General features: G+C 47.3%; 1 protein-coding gene across 2 annotated transcripts in view; it reads left to right on the top strand.

The window, feature by feature from the left end:
• Window positions 1–222: 222 nt before the first annotated feature.
• Window positions 223–21,447, top strand: part of apbb1ip (amyloid beta (A4) precursor protein-binding, family B, member 1 interacting protein) — a 28,259-nt gene continuing 7,034 nt past the window's right edge. The window contains exons 1-9 of one of the 2 annotated variants that reach the window (XM_062521650.1): window positions 223–271; window positions 9,196–9,255; window positions 11,873–11,963; window positions 12,697–12,992; window positions 14,800–14,877; window positions 16,997–17,156; window positions 18,919–19,040; window positions 20,186–20,260; window positions 20,556–20,699. In XM_062521650.1, coding sequence (XP_062377634.1) covers window positions 269–271; window positions 9,196–9,255; window positions 11,873–11,963; window positions 12,697–12,992; window positions 14,800–14,877; window positions 16,997–17,156; window positions 18,919–19,040; window positions 20,186–20,260; window positions 20,556–20,699 — 1,029 coding nt within the window. In that variant the 5' untranslated portion in view covers window positions 223–268. Of the gene's footprint in view, window positions 272–2,232; window positions 2,403–9,195; window positions 9,256–11,872; window positions 11,964–12,696; window positions 12,993–14,799; window positions 14,878–16,996; window positions 17,157–18,918; window positions 19,041–20,185; window positions 20,261–20,555; window positions 20,700–21,447 lie in introns of those variants that run through there. The other variant, XM_062521651.1, reaches the window with a different exon arrangement.

The raw sequence follows: 21,447 nt of genomic DNA, 5'->3' as shown, positions 1-21,447 counted from the left end.
AACCATGCCCAAACACGTGTAGTATCTCCATCATCAGACCCCAAAACAGTCACCAAGACTTTAACAACGTTTCACAGATGACTTAAACATCCCATGCCTGGTGGGCCAGACCTGAGGATATTGGACAGTCAACCAGATGCGACAGTGAGACTGGACTAGAGGCCAGGACCTGGTCCCTGTGGGGTCAGCCAGCCGAGACAGAGCCCAACCACAAGCCCATGGGTCAGCACCAGCCAGAATACGCCTAGCGGCCCGCAAGCTGGTAGAAATGGTGAGCATACAGGCTTACCTGAAAAATTATTAAACCAGACACCTTAATCCTCTATGGTATGGTCTGCACAGCTGTGTGTTTATTTGGTAAAGGTGTGTGTGTGTGTGTGTGTGTGTGTGTGTGTGTGTGTGTGTTGGTGTCGGTGTCGGTGTCGGTGTCGGTGTCGGTGTCGGTGTCGGTGTCGATGTCTCTATGTGTGTGTGTGTGTGTGTGTGTGTCGGTGTCTCTGTGTGTTTGTGTCTGTGTGTGTCTGTGTCTATGTTTGTGTATTTGTGTCTGTGTGTCTGTCTGTGATCATTTAATGGCATGGGGGCTAATTGGGATCAGCCCTGTCAAGAGCACGTGTTTGCCAGTGTCAGCGTGGGAAGGGGAAGTGAGGGAGGCCGAGGGTACCCGCTCGCCTGTCCGCCCTCCCGCCTGCCCGCCCGCCCGCCCGCCCGCCCGCCTGCCTTCCACGTCACCGCGTTTGTTTAACACATCACAGCTCAAAGCGCTCTGGTTTCCCCTGTGGGAGTGCTGCCACACAATATGTTGACAACCTTTTGCCACGGGGAGGGTGGTCTTCGCCTCTGGACCGGTATTTTTTTTTCTTTTCTCAGAGTCTTCTGAGGGGGTGGGGTGGAAAAATGGAGGAGGAGTGCTTGAGAGAACAGCCTCTCAACTAATAAGGGTCCTTTAATAGGTAGCAAATGTTGGCACAACATCACTCTGCTGCGAGCCACATGTTGGGCTTTTTTTATTTTTTGTTCATTCAAAAAAGCAGAAGTGACACGTACGAGAACATTATCAACACGTAGTCCGTAATCGCTGAGGTTCAACTTGGAACCAAAAAAAGAACGTCTTGAGGAAGAAGATTCTGGCCAAAAGCAAAATAGGTTGATAACAGATGTCATCTTGAGCTGCGTTCGTTGCCAGGACTGGATTTCTCAGCGGATTCCCAGGGAGGTCCATCTGCAGTCCGGGTCACTTTAAAAAGTTCTGAGGAAGACATGGGGTTGGTGGTGGTGGTGGTGGTGTGTGTGTGTGTGTGTGTGTGTGTGTGTGTGTGTGTGTGTGTGTGTGTGTGTATGTGTGTGTGTGTGTGTGTGTGTGTGTGTGTGTGCGTGCGTGCGTGCGTGCGTGCGTGCGTGCGTGTGTGTGTGTGTGTGTGTGTGAGGGGGGGGCGGTTGGTTCTGGAGGCTGCCTGAAGTGGGCTGTGTGAGCGGAGCGTCCCAGAGCAGATGGCACTCTGAAGCGTCGCTGTGCTCTGAGAGGAGGAAGCCTTAAGGGCACATATCTTCACCTCATCCCTCCCTCTGTGACTGGCACGGCTGGTGTGCTGTTTAGGGGAGCAACCCAGAGAAAATGGCTCTCTATATTTCTGCTTTCTCTTCTCAGCCCAGCCTTGTTCTCTCTCACTCTCTCACACACACACACACACACACACACGCACACACACATACACACATACACACACACACACACACACACACACACACACACACACACACACACACACACACACACACACACACACACACACACACACACACACACACACACACACACACACACAGAGTTGTGCTCTGCACATTTTGCCTCTTGAAAACATCAAAGGAACTATTATTTTTATTTGTTTTTGTTAAGCATGTTTTATGAAGACTTTTCAAACCCTGTATCTCGCATCTTTTTTATCAGATTATGAAGGCATTTATTTACACCAATAAACATGAGCAAAAAAAAGCTATCAATATTTACACAAACAGTCTCACTTGAAAATGATTCTCCAATCTCCAGCTGATAGCTGATTAAAGTATGACTAAATACCATGTATGCGAAACTGTGGAAAGCTGGGAAGTAGTCCTGTTAGCGCACATTCGGTCCTATCTCGATGCAGGCGTACTGTTGCGGAGCCCTGCGTGGAATGCACTGCAGGTCTGGACCTGTGCTTCCGCATCAAGCAGGAAGCAGTAACTGTCAGTGAGTCAGATGTGCTGTGGCGACAGCAGCCCTCCTTGCGTTTGTCTAAGGGTGGTGTCCCAGTTTATTACAAGAAAAAAGAAAGGGAGATAACAAGAGGCAAAGGTGCATGTTTGCTTAGCGGTGGTCTCTGAATAGTTCAACTCTGAGTTGAGGGGATATCAACATCAAGGTAACAAGCCACTTTATGAACCACTGAAATGTCAGATTTTATTTAATATTCTGGTTGTAACGCACGTAAGACTCAGTTGAAGGTGTTTTTGTTAAGTTGAAACATTTGCACATATTTCCTTGAGTCTTCTTGGCCTCATGCGTTGTGCTTTCAGTTTAAGGTTGTGCTAGTGGTACAGTAGGTTAATATTTGTCTAGTGGGTGAGTGAAGTGTAGTGCTTTATTTGTTGCCAGAGACTGTAGCTGACTCTTTTCATTGCCTGAAATGTGTTCATTTTGTGGATGTGAAAAAAAGTATAATGTATAATGTTTTAGTCATTCTGATTTTAAAACTTGTACTCTACAAGAACATATTGAATTAGAGTGGTTTTGGTAACTTTTTAAACGACTCCCATACTGACAACTGCTTAACAGTGGAATTAGTCCACTTTGACATGCTTCAGCTATCACCAAGACTCCACCCTGTTGAAGCTAGAGTGAAAACCACAGAAGAAAATGAGTGTTGCTTCATAAGTCTTCAACATCATGTTACAAGGCAGTGTGGTGTGTGGACATCGTACTGTAAGAGGGTGGTGGGGCATTTGGGTGGGGGTTGAGCGGGTAGACTTGTGGCACTGCATGGGTGTTCCTGGAGGGGGTCAGACCAATGTGTTCAGCCGTGGCGTGGGGGGGTCAGACCAATGTGTTCAGTCGTGGCGTGGGGACATGTGACAGCCGTGTGAGGGTGAGTGGTCAAGTCTGGTAGAATGGCCAGTCACGGCGCTCGGCGGCAACGCTGTCCCCTCTGGCTCTGTGAGCTCAGCTGCTGGGGATCTTCCTCAAAGGGACGCGGAGACGCAAGCAGTGAGGGTATATGGAACTATGAGCTGGAATTTTCCTTCGACAGTTCTCAGAAGACAATCATCAGCAATGATCACTTTTTTCCCCTCACACACACACACAGGCAGACAGACAGACAGATTGACAGACAGACAGACAGACACATACATACATACATGTTAAGTTGAAGACATCTTTCTTAAATAGGAGTTTGATTGAGTTACCATTCGTACAATTTGCACTGTTTATCGTATATATCTGTAGGATAACGCAGGGCTCAGGCGGCCGCAGACTGTTTTCCTGAGGAGCACACAGTTCATTGGTTGGACGGCAGATGTTCTGGGTTTTGGACTCAGATCAGGAACATGTGTTCACTTGAGCGCTGGTGGAGGATCACACGGCGTCTCCTCGCATGTGTGCACTCTTGAGCCCAAAGAACAACCATGCGGCGGAATCAAGAGCCTGCTCAGAGAAAGGCACACTTAGCGCTTTACACTTTGAGTGGTGTACAGTATGCTAACAGGCAGAGTGAGTGTTGTGGCTTCACTTTAAAGGGACACTTCACCGATTCGCATTAAGCTTTGTATCTTTAGAAAACCAGTCATGTTTTTGAATGGTCGTACATCATTCCCTCAGTTTGCCTTGAGATGGGAGAAATACGGATTTCAGTGTTGGACTTCCTGCTTTCAATGATGTAAAAATCATCATTTTACATAATTGAAAGCAGTAAGTCCTATTCATGAGTTTCATTGAAATCCCTATTTCTGGTTTTCTAAAGATACAAAGCTTAATGCTAATCGGTGAAGTGTCCCTTTAAGGGAGGCCGTTATGAAGCTTCATCCATACAGCTTCATTTTCCCATTCACTGTAATCAATTTAGTAACTCATTCCCATGTCGCTTTCCCATTGTTATCGATGGCTATCTCTAGAGACATGAAAATGCTTGCTCCGCATTCCCTCTTTTGCAGATCTGCGCTTCTTTGGCCCATTTCTAAGAGCACACAAATTGCTGGCAAGTGAAAAGACACTATTGTCTATTATTGTTTTATCTTCAGTTGACAACAACAGCAAACTGCATGCCATTGAGCATCATGCAGCCCAGCGTGCTTGCCTATAGTCGTCACTAACGGAGAGGAATCCTGCGCTGTGGTCACTGTTGATCATTCCTCCTGCCCATTACTGCATGGTTAATGTGGAGCCGCTTGGAGCTGCTCGTCTATAGCACAGCAGCTCCACTAATGGCTTCCCGTTGGTCCCTCTGACAGCCATGTCCAATCCACGATGAAAAGGGATCCTGCTCCAGAGTTGGAGTCTGCCATGGAAATGACCTGGAGAGTAAACAACCTCTCTCTCTCTCTCTCTCTCTCTCTGTCTGTCTCTCTTCCTTCCTTTCTTTCTTTCTTTCTTTCTCTCTGTGTCTGCTCCCACCCTCCACCCTCGCCCCCCAAAATATGTAATTCAGTCAAGATGGTGCTTCAAAGTCCTGTCGTGAAATGCAGCTCTGTTTCCCAGCCTTCTTCACATGTCAATAAGGTTTTCAAGAACATTATTCTCGCAAATTACGTGGATTGGTCTATTATTCAATCATCCCACCTCCGCAATCGGTCTTGCTCCAGTTTGTGTATTGTTGTCCCTCTTATGGTCACAAAAATTTACTTTGTCATCCAAAAGGCCCTGGAGTCGTCATGGCCCAAATGTCCTGTGAAAGTCCAGTGATGGGTGACCTTAAGTGGCTGTTTACATTCATGAGGTTTTTCTCAGAAGAGGCAGCATTGCTCTGATGAGACACTTTTGATGGGGTCAAGAAGTATCCTGATGTTCCTCAACCCTCTTGAAACGATACACAACTTGCATTGTTTTTAACACATCTCCGTGTCCAGATAGGGACAACACATTCATTCACAGAGTGAAGTATCTGTAAGTAATGTGGAGAGGGCACTCGTATTTGTTGATAATAGGCATGACTAGATTTTGATGGGGTGTGTGTGTGTTGTTTTGTTATTGAGGCAGTCGTTGTTTGTGTGTTTGTGTGTGTGTGTTGTTTTGTTATTGAGGCAGTCGTTGTTTGTGTGTGTGTGTGTGTGTGTGTGTGTGTGTGTGTGTGTTTTGTTGTTGAGGCAGTCGTTGCTTAAATGTTTGGTTGTTTGTGAGAAGTCTGACACGAGGGTGTGGTGCAGGCTCCAATCACTGGTGCTACAGTAGTTATTGCAGGCGACTGCGTTCTCTAGCTGACGCCTCTGCTGTGTAGTCCTGTTTGGCTGTGGCCAGAGGCCTGTCCACACTCTCCACAAGTTGTGGACGCAGCTCTTAGCTGCCTAACAACATGACCGTGTATATGTGTATGTCAATCAGTGTCAGCACATTCACCAGAAAGAAGTCATGTTCATTCAGAATTCTTGAGTCATTTTTATTTCATGATTACTACAGTTAAACACGGGAACGTTCAGAACTGCTGACTGTGCATTCTGTCGTCGTGATCTTGTGTTGGGTGCGGAGCAGAGATGTTTCATGTCTGTGAGAACACGCCCTACCGATCTCATCACCCTGCGCTCCAAACACAGTGCAGGTTCACGCATGATGGCATACACTGCTGATGTTACAGGAACATCCCTCAACAGGGAGATGAGCTTGATTACTCCAGGGACTCGACACGACCCCCAGAGGAACTGGAGTAATTATTTCCTGGTGTGGCCCAGAAATAAATGGAAAAGGGCCATCATGTATGAGCTACTACAGTCAAATCGATTTTCAAACAATCCTCTTTTTTTTTTTTTTTTGCGAGCCGGCTTTGACATCATGGAGGAAGGGCGCTTTATTTTCAGTGTAGAGTGAGTGGATGTTGCCGCTTGCTTTATTTGTCTTATGTCCAATATTGCAAAAGTGTCTCTATGTACAGAGGGAAAGGCCTTTCAACAGTTTTCCTTTTACTCCGTATCAAAAATAGGCCCGTCCACTTCTTCTGCTGACTTGTGTTGTCTTCCTGTTGAGCATATTTAAGCTTGGGGTGAGCCCCTCAAATACGAAGACAAATGTAATATGGATGAAGTTGAAGTTTCACTTCATATTTTGTGTGTATTTTGATGTCATCTTTTCTTATGTCCAGAGGTGTTATTCAGGCAAATTAAGGAAGTGAAACAATATGTTATATTTTACTTTACACTTTACATAGTATGTTTATCCATTTATTTTACAGTGTTATTTACTTTTGCGATCCACACGTTTAACTAATGTCGAAGACAGAAGTGCAGGCCTTCTAGAGAGATAACCGGTGGTGTTTCCTGTTGGAAACTACGCTGCTCGCTTTCAACATCGAGAGGAAGTTGCCCCTAACCACTTCCCCATGCAGTGAGGTTGAACACGCCAATGCCACGGCATGACCGAGAAATAGAGACGAGAACACACACATGTGCATACACACACGCGCGCGTGCACACACACATGCGCTCACTCACGTACACACACACACATACCCAAGTTGCTGGCAGTTGAGGTCTTCAAAGCCATCTGTTTTGGTTTGGTAGACTACGGTTTCATTTTTGAATTGAATGAAGGGAGCGGTGAAGTGGGGAAACTGTATAGCGCTGGTGTTCCTGCCCGTGCTAACTCCATTTCCACCGCGTGTCCAGTGCATTAGCCCCCCTTTGCCCCACGGCCCAGCAGATGTGATGCTGTTGGCTGAAAGGGGACACTGCTCCCCAGTGGTCAGTCTCACACTGCCTCTCACACAGTGGTCTAGTGTGACCATGCACACCTCAGACTGCCCTTTGGTATCAGCTCATGAAGCTGAAGCAGACACACACACACACACACACACACACACACACATATTTGGTGGCGGGGGGTATTGTAGGACACTGGGGATTGTGGGTAGCAGGAAGGAAGAGACAGAGATGTGGTCTAGAGGGGGATGGAGAGAGGGACGAGAAGACAGAAGGAGGAGGAGTGTGGAAAGGAGGTGTGTGGAAATGTGTGTGTGTGTGTGTGTGTGTGCGTGTGTGTGTGTGCTCTTAAAACAAATGTGTTAGAAACTGCACAAACTGTGTTGTCCCTATATCTGGACATAGAGATGTGTTAAAAGAGCCATTCATTTTTAACAGTGTTTGAGTAAAAAAAAGTGATAGAAAGAGACATGAAGGTGAGAGAGAGAAAGAGAGAGAGAGAGAGAGAGAGAGAGGAGATGGGAGGGGGGAGTGAGTGTGTGTGGACAGCTCCTCTGAGCCTCTCCTGCTCTCTCACAGCCAGACTCGGGACGTCCAGCTGAGGTGACCGCTCTGGCCCCGACATTAAAGAGCAGGAATCATCTCGTTTCTGGACGCCACAGTCCAGTGACATCATAGCGTTCGGTTTATTAAAAAGACCCCCGTCTGCTTTTGAAGGACAGAGTCCATGATTACTTTGCCACAGCTCTACTGGATAAAAAAAACAAAAACGCTCATTTTGATGCTGTTGAGGCTGTTGTCATCGTCACTGTTGTTGTTGAGGATGTTTTTGTTGTTGTTGTTGTTGTTCTGGAGGAGGATGATGTTATATGTATACATTTTCTGGGAACACTGGGAACAAATTGACGTTGGTGTCCTTTGTTGGAAGCATTTTTTCCATGAAAAGCTCAACTGAATCCGATGATCTCAGGCGTATAGTATAGTGTGATGGGAGAGGGGGTGGACTTAGGGACATGTGAGTAATACGTTTGACCGCGGCCGGAGGAGGATAAGCACCGTATTAGTGTCCACTCAGGGCAGGCCAAAGCCATCCCTATTGCTTTTCCATCTCCTGCTCAGAAACACTCCACCAGATGAGAAATGCGCTCACCGCTGCCATGAGTTTAATGCACAATTTGAGATGGAGCTTTTCCAGTGCCCAGATGCCAATTAACATCCATCCTCTGTTGAGTCTAATACCATGCACATCTCTCCGTTTAATTACACAACAGAGACCTGAGCCAGCAGAAGATTTGTATGTGCCATAGTTGTGTACAAGCACAAACGGCAAACCAGGGCAGTATATCCCTCCATCACAACCTGATTTTGAGTGCTCAGAAATACCAGAGTGACTGATATCTTTGAGCATTGCTATTACAGATTGTTGTTATTCTATTTGCGAACCTTTGATGTTACTCGGACATGTCTGACTATGGGTGTAGAAGACTGCCATTAGCCTAAATAAGTTCAGTGAATTGATATCATGGTATTGTGGAAGTAACCGAGGTAAACATGATGTAGTGTTTCTCAAAGAAGTGTTTGCTAGGCTGTAGGTGTCTCTGGTGAATGGAACGGCATGTCGACAGTAACGGCATGTCTTGACAAAGAATGAATGCCTGCGAGAGTTATGCAAACCTTGCTTTTATCCCCTGCCTGCTCACTGGATCTTGTGCAATATGTTCTGCCTCTAGGCGAGGTATTTTGGTACCATACTGCACTGCACTTGAGTTAACCAATCAAGAGCGTTTGTTTGAATGAAGTAGCCTATCAGCAGAGTTGGGCGTGGTCCTGAAGCAAGCAAGCAAACGGCATGCAAAGAGTTAATTAGTCTATCTGTTATTTACCGGTATTCATCGAGTGTCACAGCGAAACATTGCTGTGCTATAATTATATATTTCAATTCTTCATCAAGAAAATTCAATTCTTCACCACGTCAAATGAATCATGCCATAGATTCAGTGTTGAGATAGAGAACACCATGCTCAAACCACGTTAACCAGCTGTCAGCACGCCGTGCAATGACACAGATATAGAGGATGTCATGAATATGAATAGAACAGTGGTTAAGGAGATGTCAGCCAGCAATCTCACCTACACAACCACCTCAGAGTTTGGTTCCGCTGAAACCAAACCTTACCACCACTTTAATATCAGTAGCATGACTTTGTGTGAAGTTGCTGCTGACTAGGTGTGTGTGTGTGTGTGTGTGTGTGTGCGTGTGTTTCTTCATGTGCACATAAATAAATGGTCTGTGTGTGTGCGCGCTGTGTGTTGCAGATGGACGACATAGACGCCATGTTTAGTGACCTGCTGGGGGAGATGGACATGCTAACACAGGTGAGTCCAAGTGCAACAGATCACCACATCCCACAATGCACCACTTCCATAGATCATTCTGTAATGTACACATACTGTAATTTCCCGCATACAAGCCGCATTGTGTATAAGCCGCAGGACAGTATTTTATGCAAGTTAAAAGAAACAAACCCATATTAACACCATATTAACTGCCCCCCTGTATTAACCTCACAGCTGAAGAAATTTAGCAAAATCAATGTATAAGCCTAATAGTCGGGAAATAAGGGTATACCTCAGATGTTATTCCCTGTATGTTAAATAAACAGGGCTTATTATACAGAGTCTTATAGATGTGAAATCTGGATATCTTCTCTTTGTAGCAGAAATCAGCATCGAGCATCCATATTAACAAAATGGTCACCGAAACCAACTAGCACCTTCCCATAAACACTTTAGAATTTAATATCCAATGCAGCCTTGATATCCCATTGTGAAAATGGCCGACTCTGTTAAAGCCACATGTCAGTTTGTAGGTAAAAGTGCATCTGCTTTAACACTTTGCTGCAGCTATTGTTGCATCTGAGACGTGCTGTTGCTTAGCAAGTGTGAGGGCCGATCTCAGTCAGACGAGGAGCACAGCGAGCTGAAGAAGATGGTCAGATGCACTAGATGAGGGCGATGAGCGGGGGCGAGGAAACCGCAACATCTGTCCATCCTGTCAATCTTGTCAGTGGCCATTAATGACCGCTATGGGCTACATTTCAACATCTCTCCACCTCGTCTCTTATTCTGACAGAGCCAGAAAAGTGTCCTACACAAACACTTTTTATTTTATTTTTTGATGCCATGGGCTGTGTTGTTGTCCTGAGCAGCCCTCGGTAGACTTTTCCTCTTAGATCAACACGCGTAAAGTCAAATCCTCAGGACTCAGGAGCTGTGGGAGACCACAGGGGAGCTGTTCAGATGGCTCCTTGGTCCTGCACCCCCTGAGCCGTGACCCTTCCGTGAACCCTGTGGAAGTCACACTCCCCGCCTGGCCCGGTGTGAGCTCTGCAAGAGTGCAGCTGCCACATCTATCTCGCCCTGCTAAGTTACACAACTTAAAAAGACATTCCACTCAACAGTGAAATACAGAGTAGCTTGAGAAGTGCTGATTTGTATCTCCATTACAGACTGTTTGACGCAGTCGACACAGATGCCTTTTTAAATTTGAAATATGGAGGACTTCATTGAACTAAATTGCATTTGGATTTATTGTCACATTATTTAGACGACATTGTAACACATTTTTAAAGGGAGAGGTCAGTGAAAAATACCCACAAAAACATGTACCTTATATTTCTTCTTTTTAATTAATGATCAAGTTTGTAGTTTGGTCCTCTGTTTTATCAACTAAATCAGCACTCACCCATTTTTCAGTTTTCAGTTTAATTTATTTATAGCAGAAATAACTATTTGAAATTGTCTTGAGGCACTTTAGAGAGCACAGACCCTGAGGCCTCAAGAGCAAACACTAAAGCAGTGATGGCAACAAACAATGTACCTTTAACAGGAAGAACCTTCAACCACACCTAGCTCACCAGGGACACCTATCAGCCTGGGGTGGGCTGTGTAGAGAGGTAGAGGAGACCCATCAGTCTGGGGTGGGCTGTGTAGAGGTAGAGGTAGAGGAGAGAGGAGAGAGGAGAGAGGAGAGAGGGGGACAGAAGGGGAGGGAGGAAGATAGGAGAGACTCAGAAGCAAGCAGACAGATTGTGCACCTTCAATGATATACTGTAATTTCCCAACTATTAGCCGCAGCTTATACATCAATTTTGCAATTTCTTAAAAAGCTATTAGGTTAATACACGAGAGCAGTTAATATGGTAGTTATATGATTTTGTTTCTTTTAACTTGCATAAAATACTGTCCTGTGGCTTATACACAACGTGGCTAATGCACAGGAAACAAACCTCAAATGAGGCGGTTCCTGTTTTTAATGGATAGTATGAAACACAGTAGACATCCTATAGTGCTTTCCTGGGTGGGGAGAAGATGAGGGGGTGAGAGTGCTTGTTTGGACGGTGCAGGAGAGAGAGAAGTGTTTCAGTTCTGTTACTGTGCAGCCTATCTGCACCACTCCATCATCTCTCCTGGGGCTCTCAGCTCTAAGACTATTAGCATCATGTTAATGATGGCATTCGCTCATAGTGTTGCTGCAAACAAGCTGCGTTTTTATTTGTTCTGGACTATTTGTTCACATCGGTGTCATTTATAGCAATGTTCCTCTGCTGTTTTAGTTGAATTAGCATGTCAGACTGTTAGTATAAATACTAAATGGAAAGGGGAAGTGGAGAACCTCAGCTGGCCTTCCAAAGCGCTAGACTTTGCATACATCTGTTGATCTTGGTTGAGTGACAGCTTATGCAAGTCAATTAGACTTTGAGTCCGACAGGTCTCCACTCTACGGCAGGGCCCACAGCCACATTCTGCCACGTCTCAGACTGTGTCGTATATGCGGTTTTCCGGAAAGTTCCTGTTATTCTTCTGCTAAATGGTTCTAATGTCTTTGGCCTCGTGATCTCTGTCTCATCGTTCCTCATTTCTTACCCCCCCCCCCCCCCCCCCCCCCCACACACATACACACACACACAACCCTCACCCTTGCCCCTCACAGAGCCTTGGGGTTGAAACGCTGCCTCCAGAACCTCCCCCCAGCAGCACCACCAAGGAAATGAACTTCTCCATCGGCTTCACAGATTTGAATGGTAAACAGTGCTCGCTGTGGAAGTGCGGGTCTTTTTTATTCTGTTTTGTATGAAATCTCCTGCAACTTCCTCGTGCTGCTCCAGGTGTTATTCAACTGACATAACTGACATGTGTGATAGAATGGTGATGCAACTTTGGGAAACAATACACAGAAGTGGGTATTTATTGTTTAGGAACTTCCACAGATACTGAATGAGAAAAGCACTTTGTGTTGTAATGCTAGATATAGATTTTTAGTTTTAGTTTTTATTTCTGACTGAGGGTGATATCATTCATGACACACATACTTTCCAAAATCAAGTAGACTTAGTCAAACAATGGCCCAATCTAGTTACACTATTTAAGCTTAGGCTAACTGACATGGGGAAATATGCATGCTTATTTGCACAATTACGGTAGCACTGCTTTAGATAGATAGATAGATAGATAGATAGATAGATAGATAGATACTTTATTGATCCCCAAGGGAAAATTCAACAATATAACAGATATTGTAATAAATGTTTCTTTTGCCCTTCCACATGCGTCTGTTTCTCACCTCATCCCTGTTGTGGTCTGTTTCTCACCTCATGCCTGTTTTGATCTGTTTCCCACCTCATCCGTGTTGTGGTGTGTTTTATCACCTCATGCCTGTTATGGTGTGTTTCTCTCCTCATCCCTGTTGTGGCGTGTTTCTCTCCTCATGCCTGTTGTGGTCTGTTTCTCTCCTCATCCGTGGTGTGGTGTGTCCAGCGTCGCTGCAGGAGCTGGAGGACAATGACTTGGACGCCCTCATGGCCGACCTGGTGGCCGACCTCAACGCCACCGAGGAGAAGATGGCGGCCGAGAGGTCCGGCACCGCAGACGCCCCCTCCTCGGGCTCCACGCTGGCCACCCCGACCTTGAACGACTTCAGCTTCCCCTCCCCCACAGCAGCTCCAGCCTTCATGCCCACCCCTGCCCCAGCCCCAGCTCCTGCTCCTGCCCCTGTGGCACCGACAGCCTCCACCTCACCCCTTCCACCCCCACAAATGTCCAAGCCGTCTAAGGCAAGTGTCTGCTCTCTGTCAATATTATCATTACGAGGGCTGAGAAGCAAAAGGGCTTAAGTGACATTTTGGTCAAAATTAAGTTATACTGTATCACATGAAAGCACTTGATGAGCTCTTTCTAACTGACACAATTATAGAAGTAAAATATTTATAAATATAAAGTTATTGAACAAAAACCAAAGGTCTTTAAATGTGAGCATATACTAGCCTGGCTAACGCCTCCCACTTCTCAAATGAGACGTGGTCTGGCAACCAGACGTTCATTTTCTCGTATTTGAAAAAAATGCCCAGATCCGTTCATTGGGCGCCACGGATGTCAATCAAATGCGTCTCTGCATAGCTCTTCATGGTCTTGCTTTCTCCCCTGTTCTGTGATTGGCCTCCAACATCAGGCGAACATGGGGGCGTTAGTTTCCAGACTGCCTTAGCAGCGTGAAAGAAATCACCGCGCAAGGCAGTATGGGAAACCCAGGCTAAGCATATACAGTAGAAGCAGTTGGATTTGTTTGGGCTCTCCTGTGAAGTTGGTGAAATGTCACTTGCTTCTCAGCCCTCGATTATCAGAGTGTATTTGATAGGGGGACAGATACAGTATGCAAAGCCAAACTGACAACAGCGATCTAATGCATGCATCACGGTGGTTATAGCTAATTTACAGCCATCATGGTGTTTATAGCTAATAAGGCAAGCCCCTGACCTCTGGCTGTCCACACAACAACAGCTCAAACGAAGACAGCCATGAACAGAGTGACACTGGGTCTCAGTCCAATACCAAATCTGGCCTGACTTAGGGTAGTGACAGTTTCTTTAACAACATAACCTTAACCATATAGGCCTGTCATATGCAGTTCAAAACCAATGAAGTAATGCACATAGAAGCCTCCCAGACAAGCATAATAGCTTGAATAAATCCAAACATCATGGGATCAATTTATGAGCATCAAACACACTCAAATCCAGTGGACATGCAGATAGCATCAGACAGCGTGAGCAGCAGATGAAGTTAGTCAGAGAGGACAGTTGAGCAATCTGTTGAAGTTCGCATCTGATGGGACAGAGGCCATGTCCAAGACACAATGTGTGTGTGTGTGTGTGTGTAGTCCGGCTTCAGAAAGTAAAAGTCCCGTTTCTACAGTGTGTTAAGCGCACAGGTAGATCTTTTACATCTCTGAGTGTATTTGTGTGAGTGTGTGTGTGCATGCTCAAGCATGAGTGTATCTCTGTGAGTGTGCGAGTGTGTGTGTGCGAGTATGTGTGTATTTTGGGGATTGGGTAAGGGGGGGTCTGCTTGTGCAGACTAGAGCAGACTGTGATGGAGCCGATCGTCTGGAAGCGATCAGACGTTCATCAGACGGCAGAAGGCCTAGAGAGAGATGTGTCAGCAGCAGAGGGGAGCAAGGCACACTGTGTGTGTGTGTGTGTGTGTGTGTGTGTGTGTGTGTGTGTGTGTGTGTGTGTCAGCAGCAGAGGGAAGCTTTGTAGAAGTCTTTTACTCTTTTACTGGCCCATTACCTCATCGCCAGGCACACAGCGGAGAAATCAAGCCCCTCGAGTGTCTGACACTCCAAGGTCGACTCGGACGTCTCTATCTTACACACTGACACTTTTTGCAAATATGGGCGCCATGTTCTTATGAGATAATGTACACAAACGTCATGAACCTCAGACTGGCATGAGGTGGCCACCACCTGAATTTCTCATTATCCATAGGATCATGACCTGTCTCCTCTTTACTGTACTGTACATTTGGAGACGGAGGGAGTGAGTGAGTATATACTGTAACTTGGTTTGTGTTCTTTTGCAGGAGGAGATTGAAGCCCAGATGAAAGCAGACAAAATCAAACTAGCCCTGGAGAAGCTGAAAGAAGCCAAAGTGAAGAAAGTGAGTGAGATTTCCTCTATGCGTAGTGCGCTCTTCTTGGAGAGATGTGAACAGCTAGAGACATGCTGTTTTTGTTTTTTATTGGGGGAGGCTTTGGTAAACACACACTTCTGAGACAGCCGCAAAAGCTCCAACTCTCTCTCACCCCGTCGCTTTTACGTCAATAAAAAAAGAGACAAGAAAGAAAAACTGTCTGGGAAAAAAAACAAACAAACAAAACAAACAATGTCTGCCAGTTTTACTCCAAAGAGAAGACAACAGGAAAAAAAACAACGACTCGGAAGAGAAGATGCACGAGTTCCCTGCGCGGTTTCACATCTCCAAAAGCGTGGACTAGAAACCGCAGGCCCATCTGGCGCGGCTCCAAGGCCCGCTGGACGAGAGAGAGAGAGAGAGAGAGAGAGAGAGAGAGAGAGAGAGAGAGAGAGAGAGTCCTGGCTCCGCTCATCGCCCCCCTGCTGTGGCCGCCTCCCTGGATGGGTTTAACAGCACGGCAGAGAGAAGTGCCTGATAGTCCACCGTTTACACGCGCCACTGGCCTGTATCATTATCACATTTGATATGTTTAGCACCTTGAAGAGTTTACGTACTGAGCGCATAAATCAGAAGAGAACTTGTAGTCATTTCTTGAATTAACACAGGCAACACAGATTTGGTGTGCTCAGATAGCGGACACACTCAGAGCCTGGGCTTGGCCCTAATGGCAATGGCAGACTTCATACTCAGAGCATTCACATCCACTTATCTGTGGTGAGCTGGATGAGTTTCATCTCTCTTATATGAACAGGCATACTTTTGAACTGTTTACTTAAACATCCAGACCAACCAAAGGCTTATGGACGAGCCAGCGCCATAGGAGCTGGACTGTAGGAGTGTGACAGATGGAGTTGTCACCATGATGTCTGTCTCCTCCGATGGACTGATGCAATAAGATCAGTGGAAGGAGAAGACGTGTGCGACTGAGGGACACTGACATGAAGTGGGGGAGACAGAGCACAGAGACAGGTGGTGCAATGTCCACCCAAAACAAGAGCGCTTGCGTACAGTACATGCGAATGTGCTACAGAGATAGGGTGAGCCGAGAGAGGAATTGAGAGAGATGGAGTGGATGTTTGGGGCAGATAGTGAGGAAGGGAAGAGAAAAATAGGCTTTGGCCACTGTGGTTTGAGCTGCTCTCTGCAGTGCTCTGTTGTTGGTGATAGCCTCTCCCCTGGCAGCGTTATTCTTGGCCCTGCCTGGAAGGCTGTAAAGAAAGGACAGAGAAATACAGAGGGAGTGATAGAGAGAGAGAGAGAGGGATCGAGAGAGAAGAGTGCTTGAGAGCAAAAATCATTCGTATTCTCCGCTACTTATGAAGACCTCTCGCTGCCAGACGACAGGAAGCGGGAGTCTTTGGCGGCAGGAAGCCAAGCAGGGTCCCAGCGGGAGTTTCGCGCTCCGTCTCGTCTCGTCTGCTCTCGTTGGGGGGGGGGGGGGGGGGGGGGGGTTTACGGGAGGCTTCTGCAGGCCTCATCTCTCATCTGCCATGCGTATGCGCCTGAGCCTCTCTCTGGACGAGACACGCGAATGCCACTGAGGTGAATCCGCCGCAAGATGGACGAGGCCTCAAGACAATGAAATGCTTCTCTTCTCCGTCTTCACCCGTGTGCTGGGGGGGAGGGGGGGGTTGCTGGTAGACTCTCTGTTCTCTCTCAATTCCCAGTCATAACACACAGCACGCACAGATCATTTGGTTTCATGGTCTGAGTGATTGAGTGATTCACTATCTTTCACTCATTTTTAAATCACTCTGTACCTCACAGAGGGCAGACATTCCCAGCTGCACTCCCCCTCCGGACAATTGGATTCCCACCTATAGTGTCTATTTATTGCGAATGCACACACTGTATTTATTCTTGTACATATAGCCTTATTCTACTGCCCTTAATACTATTCTTACTGTTCTGTATTTTTATTCTTTTTATGTTATTGCTGAGTGTTGTACTTTGAGAGAAAAGAATAACCGGAGTCAAATTCCTTGTTTGTTTACGCAAACCTGGCCAATAAAGCTGATTCTGACTCTCTGATTTTGATATGTCACGTGTGTGTGTGTGTGTGTGTGTGTGTGTGTGTGTGTAGCTGGTGGTGAAGGTGGAGATGACCAATGGGAGTGCCAAGACTCTGATGGTGGACGAGAGGCAGACGGTCAGAGACGTGCTGGACAACCTGTTTGAGAAAACCCACTGCGACTGCAACACTGACTGGTGCCTGTATGAGACCAACCCAGACCTGCAGACTGGTGAGAAGGCACACACAGACACAGACACAGACACAGACACAGACACAGACACAGACACAGACACAGACACAGACACAGACACAGACACAGACACAGACACAGACACAGACGCACACGCACACGTACACGCACATGCACACGCACACACAGAACATAGAACAATGGTTCCATGAAGGAACACAAACACATAGATACACATATAAGGTAACTTCAATCCAGATTTCAAAATACAGGGTGTGTTTTTACTGGCAAGTTGACACATACTCTGTCCAACACATACACGCATGCACACACACACACACACACACACACACACACACACACACACACACACACACACACACACACACACACACACACACACACACACACACACACACACACACACACACACACACACACACACACACACACACACACACACACACACACACACACACACAGAGACAGAGACAGAGAGAGCAAGACTGCAGGTGTGTTTCATTTGCAGTGTGGGACGCTGTCAGTCATCCTGGCTGTCAGGCAGAAATGCCCCCCCCCCCCCCCCCGCTCCTGTGATCTGGCCCCCCCGCTCTGCCCTCTCTTTACTCCTCACGGCTGCAGCCCAGCGCTGGACACGTCTGACAGCTCACTCCCCCTCTCAGGGGACTCCGGCCCTCACTGCCCATCTCCCATTCACGTCTCACGGAGCGAATTACTGCCCCCACAGCACGCTATTAAGAGAAGATTACGCCCGGGCCTGTTTCTTGACAGCGCGAGGTTCACTTTGAAGAACAACTTCACTGGTGAAGCGCATCAGTGTTGGCAGAACAATATGGAGTTGGCACGCAGAGAACGGGCGGCATCTCTGCTGCTCCCTTGGTCTGGTAGCGATGGAAGGGCTGGGCGCACCTTACGATGTGGTGGGCACAAGCAGCTCCTGTTCAAAGGGCTCTGGTCCGGGGGGGGGGGGGGGGGGTCACCACTAAAGCCCACCGCCACGCGTGAAGGAGGCAAACCCGCAGGCCACCGGCGCTGCTCCCCACCCCGGCTCCATAAAGTTAATCAGAGCCGAGAGCCTTAGATGCAAGGGGACATGGCAGGGCTGACATGAAAGAGGAAGTGTGATACTCGCAGTCTGGGTGGCCGCCTAGCGTGGTAAGACACAGCGGTGTGTGTGGAGTCCCCGCTGGCTTGGCACACAGAGCAGCCTTTGAGTGTTTGGCTGTAGGAGTCCCTCGGCCCTCGCCTGCACTCTTTTACATGCTCATTACAGTGCAGGATGCTGGAGTCAGTGAGCATGTAATTACGGCAGTAGCGAGCGACGTCTGCCTGTGCGTGAGGCCTCGGTTCTGTTCCTCACCCACCCGAGGACCGTAAACGAGACCACAAATCTGCTGAGGATGTGGCAGTATTGGAGTTGTCTGTCCGTGTAATGGAACTGTGGAGAGGGAGGAATGGGTGGACGAGGAGCCAGACTTCAAACCACATCCCCCGCGCTTCACAAGCATGCCTGTGCTATCTCCCATCAACATCAATTTGGTCTGGCCAGCAGAAACAATGCAGCTTTGATACAGCCTTGTCCTCCCTATTTGGAATAAAACGTCAACCCGGAGTGTAATTAATCCAAACGATTTTTCAGTTTGCCACACTGCAAACAAAACTGCGTCCGCGTTCCTAATCTGATTACCCCGCGGGGGCCTTAGTTCTGTTTTTTTTTTTTTTTAAGTGAGTCTGAGGAAACCAGATTAGAATCTGACTGCAGTGTGAACTCTCTCCGCAGAAAGGGGCTTCGAGGACCACGAGAACATTGTGGAGCCGCTGTCGGCCTGGACGCGTGACAGCGAGAACCGAGTGCTGTTTAAAGAACGGAAGGACAAGTACGCCGTCTTCAAGAACCCTCAGGTGAACCCTCTTAGCGTGGCCTGTCATGGGGAACGTGTGTTCTGCTCTTGGTTGGGTTTCAACTGGCCACTCAGGACATTTGCACACTAAGGGCTTTTAGCTGACTGGATGCCAGTAATTGTGTGGTCATACTGGCTCATTTAAATGCCTTCCCAAGACTTCCCCAAAATACATAGATGATTCAGATTGGTTAAGTTGTAGTAGTAAGCATTCTGGGTTTCCAGTACTGGTAAATTTACTTGACACTGCTAAATTAGTCCACGTTTACAAAAAAACCCCCATTTCATTCAATTCACAGAAACAAAAATGTCAAATGTGTTTATTATACAAAGTTCACACGCAGATCTATTCTACACTAGCCAGACAGGAACAGCCAAATAGGTCAAACTATATTTTTCTCTACAAGTGATAACCATATCCTAAAATGAGTCATGATGAAGCCCAAGATGTGTGAAGGCACATGACCCGAAAACAAGAGAATGCACGCACATCTCAGTAGTACAGGTGCTGGACCAAAAAGAAGTGAAAAGAAATGATAAAGCTCCGCACACTGATAGAAGCTCCCGAGGGTTTATTTAGCACAACGTTTCGGACCAAGGTCCTTCATCAAGGTGCACATGACCCCCAGCTCAGGCAGGTCCTGCTACAGTATCTGCGCTGTGTGTGAATGTCTGCTGGACATTAGCAGTGGACGACCATTTGTTTTGGCCCTCCTCGCTGTTTTCGTATGAAATCAAATTCAGGCCTAGTTTCCGTCCTGTGCCATATGGACGCCATCTTAGTCTGATTCTGTGTCAGCACTGACCGAAGGTTCAGACGCAGGCCCATATGCCTTTGGTGCAGACACATCAGGACAGGCAGACCCATAGACACAGTGATGTTTGTTATTACAACTCAGGCCTATCCTAATCTATGGGAATTAATGTGTGCATGGACTTCTGGCAGAGTAGAGCATTTTCCATTAGATAAAAACAGCGTGTGGAACATTTGAGATGATTTTGTTTTTTGGGACCCAGAACCGGGCTGTCGGAATGGGTCAGGCCCGTGTTATCAGAACCCATTTATTCACAGAGACAGTTTAAGTGGTCTAGAAACGCAGCCTTTGCGAGACCTCACATATTTCTCTTATTTGTGCATCTCTCCAGAACTTTTATCTGTGGAAGAAGGACAAGGCCACGTTAAAGGACATGAAAGAGAAGGAGAAAGAGATGCTGTTGGAGGTAAGACTCACAACTCTACAGTCACTGACCTGGAATGGACAGATATGATAAAGAGAGGAGAAGGAGAGAGAAAGGGAGAGAGAGAGAGAGACTACCTACCTATGCTTTTTCTTTACTATCTCGGTGTATGTGTGTGTGTGTGTGTGTGTGAGTGTGCGTGCGTGCGTGCGTGCGTGCGTGCGTGCGTGCGTGCTTGCGTGCGTGCGTGCGTGCGTACGTGTGTGTGTGTGTGTGCGTGTATATGTGTGCGTGCGTGCGTGTGTGTGTGTGTGTGCGTGCGTGCGTGTGTGTGCAGGAGAACTTCTGCGGGACGTCCATCATCGTGCCGGACCTGGAGGGGCTGCTGCATCTGAAGGAGGACGGCAAGCGCTCCTGGAAGCCTCGCTACTTCCTGCTGCGGGCGTCTGGAATGTACTTTGTGCCTAAAGGGAAGACCAAGGTCAGTATGCTAATGTGTACTCCCCCAGGTAGCCTCAGACTGTGAAAACACACACACTCACACACACACACACACACACACACACACACACACACACACACAGACACATCTATATGGTCTACTGAGTGACTTTAGAGTAAACAGTAGCCACGACACACTCAGACAAATCCAATCCTAACACACACACATGCACACACGCATGAACGTACGCATGCACACACACACACGCACGCACACACGCACACGCGCACACACACATACACAGGCACACACAGGCACACACAGGCACACACACACACACACACACACACACACACACACACACACACACACACACACACACAAGATATACATCCAACACATACACTGTTGCTAGGTGATCAAATGCAACCCCTCCTCCTCCTCGCCCCCCTTCAAAAATGAAGCAAGACGGGGGGAGGTTAAAAAGACACAAAAAGAAACGTTGAGCAAATATTGGCTCAATGTCAACCCCAAACCCATAATGGAAGGGCCAGCCAGGCCCGGTCTCTAGTGTTTACCTTCTCCTTCAAAACCCCCGTTGCCCCCCCGTTTCCCCCTGGCCATCTAAAAATACGCCTCCGTCAGGGGCACCCCTGCAAACTGCCTCCAATCACGCACACATCTCAACTGCAGCTCAGTGTCCAGGAATACACATCTGCGGCAGGTCCACTGGGCACACACACACACATACACAGGCACACACACACACACACACACACACACACAC

The sequence above is a fragment of the Sardina pilchardus genome, chromosome 19 (genome assembly GCF_963854185.1).
Source record: "Sardina pilchardus chromosome 19, fSarPil1.1, whole genome shotgun sequence".
NCBI classification, from domain to species: Eukaryota; Metazoa; Chordata; class Actinopteri; order Clupeiformes; family Clupeidae; genus Sardina; species Sardina pilchardus.
This window is presented reverse-complemented; position numbering and strand designations above follow the sequence as displayed.